The sequence below is a fragment of the Lottia gigantea genome, assembly GCF_000327385.1.
Source record: "Lottia gigantea unplaced genomic scaffold LOTGIsca_53, whole genome shotgun sequence".
Lineage (NCBI taxonomy): Eukaryota > Metazoa > Mollusca > Gastropoda > Lottiidae > Lottia > Lottia gigantea.
The window spans coordinates 1,405,560-1,415,761 of record NW_008709815.1 but is presented as its reverse complement, the minus strand read 5'-3'; the positions used below and the strand labels follow the sequence as shown (position 1 = coordinate 1,415,761).

At 30.6% G+C, this 10,202-nt stretch overlaps 1 protein-coding gene across 1 annotated transcript; it reads left to right on the top strand.

Moving 5' to 3' along the window:
• Positions 1-3,201: 3,201 nt before the first annotated feature.
• On the top strand, positions 3,202-3,351 carry LOTGIDRAFT_80701 (hypothetical protein; the record flags this gene model as incomplete). The annotated part of the gene is made up of 1 exon (XM_009062697.1): positions 3,202-3,351. A coding segment is annotated over one exon (150 nt), but the record flags the coding sequence as incomplete, so codon positions are not given.
• Positions 3,352-10,202: the final 6,851 nt, after the last annotated feature.

Sequence of the window (10,202 nt, the reverse complement as noted above, 5' to 3'; positions counted from 1 at the left end):
TTAACTAAAATGACAATTATCAAGATTTTTTTGAAAAATAAAAATTGTTTTTCTATAAATATTTAATGTAGATTTGAACAATATCTTGGTAATTTATCAAACGTTGGGAATATGAATGGCCATGCCACTACGATATCTAGCTAGATTGTAACTTCAAAAATCAGAAACATTTTCTATGTGCATCAGATCTGTTCAGATATATCTTTATGTTCATCAAATCTATTCAGATACACGTTTTATGTGCATCAAAGATACATGTTTTATGTGCATAAGATCTATTCAGATACATGTTTCATGTGCATCAACTCTATTCAAAGTACATGTATTATTAACCTAATATTGTTCTTATTCACATAGAGAACGTAATATTCTTGAAATAAACAAAACTTCTCTGACCTTCAGATTCCATCTTTTTGATTTTAATATTCGTATATCTTACAGTTTAATCTGTAATTTGAGTAAAGCTAGAACGCCTTTTATCATAATTTTAGAACAAATTGTCTACATATCGTTCTAAACGTTCGGGAATACTTGCTGGCATTTTTATTATTTTTCGTTTTTAAAATTAATCAAAATTTATTGAACCCACAAGATAAAAAGGCTCGTTCCTTTATCAAATGATCGCCTAAATTTCTGATTTCTTCATTATTTTTCCGTTTGGTGCAAATTATCGATATCAAAGAAAAACGAACGACTTAGGAGGTCTGAAGGTGAACAATTTTGAATTATTTTTGATAATTATCAACAGATCGTCAGTGAAACTCTTTAGAAATAAAGAACAACTTTGCACCTCTTTGACATTCGATCCTCCAATTTGGAAGATTTACACGCGGGAGTTTCGACTCTTTCTTCCAGGCACGTTTTCTGTGTTGCAGGTTGATATTTGCAGGTGGGTTCCATCAGAAAAATGATGCTGTCTACAATTGAAGGCGTGGTACCATATTGGAAGCAACCAATGAAAAGGTGTTATTTGGTGCCCTCACCACGGTGGCAGATTTAACATATGTGAACAATTGTGCCCAATAAAATACCATTCACCCTGTAGTTTAATGTATTTGTTTGCTTCGACTTGTGACAGGAAAATAGTCGCTATTTGATGTTGTCATAATTCGACGTTGCCGTCGTGTGTTTACCGGAATTCGGGAGTATTTAAGGGTTATTAGTGGTAGCTATATTCTACAGTTTCCATCGCTAAGGTAGGTCCTGGATTAAACACAATGCGTTGAAAACAGCATAGAATAAACATAGAATACTCATCGGCTGCAAATTTCTCTCCGCTTATGCTTTTGCTGCTATGAATCTTTTTCATACCACTAATGGTATATAATTTTTGGTTTGACAGGTCGACCATAGTTTGACAGGTCGACCATAGTTTGACAGGTCGACCATAGTTTGACAGGTCGACCATAGTTTGACAAACATATTGCTTTACATTAATTGAACTGGTGAATAAGAGACTAAATAAATTTCTGAATCTGAAATTTGCACCATATCTTAAAATTATCATCGTCCGGTGCTTTCAGTTTTGAGTTACTTTGTCAAACAAATTTGCACACTGAATATAAGACTTTAAAACTATATATTTTTTTAATACCATGGTGAAAAATTGAAGAATTGTCAGGTATTATACAGTTTTCTATCGCCGTGTTAGTCATAAAACCTTTACCAATATGTCTTTCAAGGAACCGAGAAAAAGCTTTAATTTATTTCAAGTAAATATTACTTTATGTTATGATTTTATAACTATTGTATTATACAGTCAATGGTGCGTTAAGCAATTAATTTTTAGATTAGATGTTTGCTCTCCTCCTCTTCTCAATTCTTGAATTTAATGTTATTTATTTAATTTATGTTTAAATAATTTTTTAATGAAAAATTGTGATAAGGATTTTAAGGATAAAGATGTTATTTTTAAGTCATCCAGTACCTTGTTTCGCATCTGAATTTGTTTATGACGAGGCATTTCTACGAATTAGAAGATTGCTAAAAATTATCAGCAATACAATGCTAATGTTCAACAATAATCAACAAAAACGTAATTATAGTAAAGATGCATCAAGCTTGAAATCCCAAGAATGTTCTTTGATTGAAAAATAAGACATCGCTTGTACGAGATATAAAATACAGAAAAAGGTGCGAAAAAGACCATAAACATTCATGTAAATATTTAGAGATAGAGTCATCATTTAATAAATCATAAATATGTCTGTCATGTGCTTTTTGAAGTTTATTTTTAAAAGTAGTCTGTATTTTAATAGCTTCCATTTTAAAAGAGATAATTTACAAGATTTTTTGATAGTTGTATTTTAAACGTGAACGCCCTCAACTTGTCAAGATTTTTCACAATGATGAAATCTAGTAGAAATCGTACATCGAATATTTGAATTTTAAATATCCTCGTGCGAAATTGATGCTTACACTTTTATAAGTTAATTTGTTTTATTCCTTAAAAATTGGTATTCATTCAAAGAAAATAGAGTAGTGAACACGGGTATATTATAAAACGTATATATGCTTAGTCTAATTGAAACACCAACATCTCGCGTATTATTATCCTTCCAGATAATTTCTCGTGGTGAAAAAAAGTGTGTTAATAACTGTTTTTTCAAATCTACTGTGTTGAATTGCTCTTTTGTGTCTGTCACACCAATACCCACTGATAGCACATGTATGTTAAAACGGGATATGTGGACATAAATAATAACAAAACAGTCAATATGTTGTCAAAACTATAGAAATATAAGATATAATTTCATTTAAGTATTAAACCTTGTTTTTAAAAATAAAATAAAAAGATATAAAGAGTGGCGATTTCCTATTAAAAAATTAAATCTAAAGCAAAATAAATAAATGCAAAACACTTTCATGAATGAAAATAAAGTGTTGAAGTTATGTTAATAATAATTGTAAACAATGTCATTAAATGGGCATCTTTTGGACCCGATATATATTGCGACCCACAACTAGCCATTTCTTTGAAAAAAAAAATACTTTCCTTTATAGATGGCTGAAGACGACACAGATTCAGGAATGATGACGTCACCGACAACAGACGATTTGGAGAGTTTGGACGATCTCGATGTCGATATTGATATTGAAGATGATATTTCTGTCCAAGGATCGGATAAAAATGATGACATAGGAAGTCCTGAATCGGATGAATTAAAATCTAAATCCGATTCTCAACCAAAGCGGCTTCTCCGGACTCCAAAATGCGCTAGATGTCGGAACCACGGCGTGGTTTCCTGTTTGAAAGGACATAAGCGATTTTGTCGATGGCGTGATTGTCAATGTTCGAATTGCTTATTGGTGGTTGAAAGACAGAGAATTATGGCAGCTCAGGTCTCTTTACGAAGGTAATTCTATTTCATTTAATTTTAACAACAATATATGAAATTGTAGCTTAAATTTATTATGTAGTTTAGGGTTTCAAAAAAGGACAGAATTTTCATTTTCATAATTTTTGCTTACATTAAATCGTAAATGTTTACATTGTCCCTTAATGTCCCAAGATATTTGCGACTTGGAAATAAGCTAACGAAAAAAATAAATATATACATATATATGTAAAGCGAAATGGTAAAGTTATTTGAAATTATATTTGCAATAAAACTTAATGCTTTGGAAGGAAGGTAGTTGATACCAGTAAACAAACAAAAAGTACAAAAAAGAGACAAAATACTCAATGCTCAAAAATAATTGAAAAAGGTTAATATTTCTAAAATTATACTTATTTATTTGAAAGACTGTTCACCACAACTATGTACAGCTATGTTATTTTTTATTACAAGCATACCTCAACTATCAACTACCACAACCCCAACTATTTTTACAACTATCATAGCCACTATTTAATTTAGATAAACTATATTTTTCAATTAACAACTATTATTACTTTTTAAATTACTAAAAGTATAATCGTTCATATATATGATATATATTGTTATTACATTTACCATAACTATTATAAAACCATGACTATTATATTTTACTTATATTTTTTCAAATTTTAACTATCATTTTTATATTTTACCATTATAGCATATCTATTATTTATTACAATCAGTTTCAATTTTATCAGAACTCAGAACTATTTTCATGCAACTATTTTTTAATAAATTACATAACTATTACTCTTATATGTTACTGGTACTATTGTTTTTATATATTATCACAATAATTTATTTCTATATAACAACATATCTATTATTTAAATATCAAATAATTTTTCAAAAATAACGTATCTTAAACGATTGTTTATTTAATATGAAATTTATGAAATGAGTTGCCAAATTTACTATTTCTCGATTCTTCAGCGAGGGGAACATTTAATCCGGCAACGAATGTCATATTACATAAGCACGAGTGAAAGATTTTATTTATCACACACCATCAAAAAAGGCATATTTTTCTTAAATTGTTAGCATTTCATTTTGAGGTTAGCCTTTTGACACTTTTCTTCCAAATGTCCTTGCGCGTAACAAACAAGATATTGATATACACGTTCATGTGATAACTAAATTGAACTTATTTGTCAACTTCAGAGAATGACATGTTGTTCTGTTTACATGGTATATGGATACATAACTTTATTTGCATAGTTATTACGAGTTTTTATGAACTAGTATTATGACCCCGAGGACAGAACTGTTGCGTTATAAATATTATATAGATATTACCACAAATTATTTATTATTTATATTAACACAATCGTCAACTACCACAAGTATTATTTTTCTTATACTATCATTGTAAACTACCACAAGTATTATTTTTTATACTATTATGAACATAATTGTTTTTAATACTACCACAAGTATTACTTTTTTATACTATCATAAACATAATTGTTTTTAATACTACCACAAGTATTATTTTTTATACTATCATAAACATAATTGTTTTTAATACTACCACAAGTATTATTTTTTTTTTATACTTTTATGAACATAATTGTTTTTAATACTACCACAAGTATTTTTTTTTTTTATACTTTTATGAACATAATTGTTTTTAATACTACCACAAGTATTATTGTTTTTATATATCATTAAAACTGTTTTTCTTATATTTAACCAAACTAAATATTTCATATTATATTCTCATACATTTAATTCAATATTCAGAGAGGTCCCAACCCACTTTTATAGTTGAGCTACAGTTTTTCGTCGAAAAGGTAGTATAACAAATTATGAACAAAAATAGTAGCAAACCAAACAATATAGTGCAAAATAAAAATTTACATTTAGTACAAAGTGAATGAGAATGATGGTTTGCATAGAAGAATAAAGTGAGCGGAAAAAAATCTAAAAAAAAACCTGCCAACTGAAGAATATCAACTTTCTATCACGTTTTGCACGAATATCTCACTCCCCTTGGAACCAGCTGATAATTGTCAGGAAGTCGATAAAAAGATAATATAACACGATTTAACTGAACACATATACCCCTGTAATGTTTATATATATTTACATCTTTTCTAACATTTATGTACGTCTTGTTACCACAATCTATACACGTTATGTTTGTCTTGAAATTAAGAAGCGTCAATATGTTTTTAAGTTGGCGAAGAAAAAACATCATTTCCTTTCCTACTCGTCTTTTATATTTTATGCAGTTGCTTATATTTAAACCAATTTAGAGGATATATACTGGTATTTTCATTAGGAATTGTGTAAACGGTTTAATTTTACCGCTTCATTTAATCGAAAACACTAGAAATGTTTAGATGACCAAAGATTGAAGACGTGTTCAGAGGATGACCTTCTTATTGACAAATTCACACTAAAAACTGAATATCTTCAAAATATCAGTAACATGATGTTCGAGTTACATGAGTGATCCTTAAGCGACATTCAGGGGTAGACATCACATTAAATAACCCAACACAATTTTATGGTACACTACTCCTTTAACGGAACACATTTTTATGCTATACTACAACTTTAACGGAACACATATTTATGGTATACTATTCTTTATTAAAGGGTAAGGCGTAGTATACCATAAAATTGTGTACCGTTATTTAATGAATGATTTTGGTCACTGATATTGAATATTTGAGGTTGGTCTGCACAATAACATCGAACATCGTCTGTGGTTGCGACATTAAGAGATGTCCCGAGATATCTAATATACGCCACCATGTTTCTTAAAATGTTACGATCAAAATTTACGGGCGGTTTAACCTAAAACAAAACACAATTGTACCGGTTTTTTGTATTTAGAGTTGTTTGTCCTGGAAGTACGAAATCGAATTGAGTGAAAACCTTTTGAGAAGTTTTTAGTATAAATGAGCCTCTCTTACACTTCGAATTGAAGGCTGAAAAGATACCGCCTTTGTATATGCAATATACATAAAATGTAATATTAAAGTAAAGTATATATACATTAATTTGTTTAATTATTAATATTATGTTATATATAATTTTTAGAGATATGGACGTTACACTATAAATGTTGATTTGAACAGCACTGTCCGACCACTATTATCCTAAATTTACTTTTTGTTTGCTCATGATGTTTTGTTTGGTTTCTTGTTCGACAGTAAGGTATAAAAACATACTTGTTCTGTCTTGTTTCTCCACAACATATTTTTATGATGGATCCATCATGTTCAATATGGTAAAGAAACATATTGGTTTTATACTTATTTTCTATATAAACTTGTAAATGTTAGCTCCCTCTTTCCAGACAATGCGGAACATCTGATATAGACACAGAAGTTTCACAGAAACAAAGTTCACTTCTTAATTTTCCTTATATTTCAATTCTTATCGCATTCAAAATTCACATAATGCATGAAATTATTTAAGGACGTCGATAGATGTGCACTTCATATAAATTGTATAATATTTTGAGAACTTATTATTGAGCAAGAATTTTTTAACCTAATATTTTTGAAATTTCGAGTTCAAATAAGTTTAATTTCCAACAATCAAGCATTTCATTTTCTGTATCTTATTAAAAATGATTCTATTAAATTTGAGTAATTAAAAAATCAAAACATCAAAAAAGGCTTGACTCAGAGCAAATATTCCTTTCGAATGACAAATAAACAAATAAAGATTTAAATATTGAAATATTTATTGCTGAATGTTAAGAATTTGAATTCTATATATAGCGATATTATGGGCGTTCAGTTTTAAAGGAGTTATTGTGGCCAGTGGCTTATCTACCATAGGGATGGGTTTTACTCCACGTAAGTCCACATACTCTCCCGCCAAGGGGTCTACCTTATAGGGTTCTATGCCTTATAACAAAATTATATAATGAGTGAAATAGCATTATTCACAACTTCCATTAACAGGCATTAAATTGACTTGCATGGAGGGATGCAGGAGAGCATAATATGTTAAAAAAAACATTCCCGAGGAGGGCCCGAACTCCTCACTCATCTAGATGAGCCACTGACGGTAGCTTAACTGTTTTAATGCAAATGAGAATTTCCTGCACAATGTACACTAAATAATAGTAAACAATAAGGGCAATGTCTAACAAATTGCGCCAGTGAAAATGTGAAATTTGTTGGCATTTTCATTTATTGATATACATTCAAAATAATGGCGTGTAACGGCATTATAATATTGTGACTTTTAACCAATTTTGACACATGAAGGGTCAAATATTATGGGATATGTGAAACGATCTAATAATTGTGTCGCCGTGGTTGGTCTCTTGTGAATTCATTCCATCTTGTTTCTGGCATTCTCGACTCTCGTTCTGTACTTGGATGCACCGCAACAGTAGCTGTTTCTTATCACGATGCCTCCACTCGTTTATTGAAACCATTCCGTCAAGTCTTCTTACAAATTATCTTTGCTTTTCTGACACTCTGGTTGCACTCGAAGACTCCGATATTGTATTTGTTCTATCATTCTAAGCACGTCGAGAAAAATAGCGCCTCCTCTCCTATGTCGGACATGTGTCCCAGATGCGTTAAAGAGAGTCGGCGATTATTGTTATTAATATAACAGACTAAGGGAATACAGAAATAAATAAATCTCTAATTGATATCATATTGTTGTATTTAATGCCTTTCCGTGTAGGTCTCCTCCGAGCATCTTAGTTATGAAGACTAGCGGAGTAAATGGTGTGGGAATAGCTGTAATAAGCTATTAGGTTGGTAGTTGGCATTTGAAATGGACCAAGTAGCCTATTGGTATTTAAATCTGAAATTACATGGGTTATTGTTACGTACAAACAAGTCATTTGAACAATGTGTGAAACTGAATGAAATTCCGTAAATCTTTATTCAATCAGAATGGCAAAGAACAGATAAACAGTTACATATACTGTCTTAAAAATGTTAGAATTTCTTGATTATTGAGGCAGACTTAGCTGACCCTAACTCGTCAAAGTTGGCACGTGAACTCAAAGCAGAACCACAGGATTAGGATCGGGTTATGAAACTGATTTTATATTTATTCAAGCAGTCACAGAGTTACTGTCCTTGAATTTGACGATTTCATCCAAATTAATTTGTGAACGTGAAAGCGCACATCTTTGACCGACTTAAGATTATATGTCGACTTAAAAACTTAAAATAATCGCGTGGGCGTATGCTCTTTGGGTGGTTTCAATTTATTATCATGCAAACTTTGCTCCGTCGCATTAATTACCTGTCCATGTCATTGTGCATTGGTAATTAAAATAAGTCGAATTTTTAAAAGAAATTTGAATCAAGTAAATAAATTGACCCGATCACCCGGGCCCGACACTCATGGGAACAGATATCTCGATATTATTGGATAAGCTTACATACTGCGATGGTTCACCATCATTTATTTCACGACACGTGACCAAATTTTAATTGGCCGTAAAGTGTACTTCATAATGATGTCATCATTATCTCAACACGTCATTAAAAATCATTAATTATATCTTACCAGCGTGCTACTGATAATGATGACATTTCAATCTGACATTGTTCCTGATAATTGGTAGAAATTGTTCCACCTAAAGTGTGGCAAGAAAGAAAAGTGCCAATTTAAAATTGCGGCCTAATTTATCATCACGTGACGTTAAACTTTTCCTTAAACTCTAATATTATTGTTTTTAACATTTTCAAAAAAATAATTTTAAAATACATCGAAACTTTATAAAAAAAATTATCTTTACCACAATCACACATTGAAAAAATTCAAAACTGCCTATCAAAGAAAGTCAAAATTAAATTCATCATCGGTTATACTAATAGCCCAATTTATAAAAAAAAAACTTGGAACAGTATGATAAAAGCATATTATTTGTTCCTCTTTTGTATTTGTATAACACATTGCAGATAGAAAACACCAGTATTATTGCCGATAATCCAATAAAGATACTTTAACCTGAAATATCTGTTTATCTTTGTAGACACCAAGCTTCAGATATGACCGGGGCTCTAAAAGCTAAAGTAAAAAGTGCCACAAATTTATTACAACAAAGGAAATTGCTGCAGAGGAATCTACGGAGTTTACAACAACATTCTCTCTCAAGAGAAATACTGGCTGGTAAGAATGATCTTTCTTTCTTTCTGCAACTACTAACATCGGATGGAAATGGGATATACATGTATATGGAAGATTACAATGTCGATTGCCCACGTTCGCAGTACACAAAGCTCCGGAATATCTGAAAACATATAAAATCAAAATATTATGCGACCATTAATGAAATTAATTAAAGCTTCATCAAACAACACAATAATTAGATAATATATTATGTTTCACCCAACAGCACAATGATAAGATATTTAATTAATTTTCACCAAACAACACAAAAATTAGAAAATTAATTAAGTTTCACCAAACAACACAATAATTTGATGCTTATCTTAAAGGAGATGCTTGCCATTGTTATACAAATCGTACCGTAGACTCAGAAACGGCATTTTCTTTCTTGCAATAATTAATAGTGTTCACAGTCCACCGTCGAACTTTAAGCCTTCAAATCCATGTATGTCCAGTATTAAGAAAGTTAAAATGACAACTCGTCTTTTCTTATGCGATTTTCGTATATTTCTAGTAAACCTTACACATATGCAAGGCCCTAATCATCCCCCAGAAATGACGAATTAGTTTCCATTTAAAGGCTACCTGTGAAGAGTGGGTTAGAGAGAACGCGAACTGTATTTGTCATATTGACATTTTGAACTTTTAAGATCTATTTGACTTGATTCCCATCGTGATGTATTGACCTTTATCAATAGATACATCACA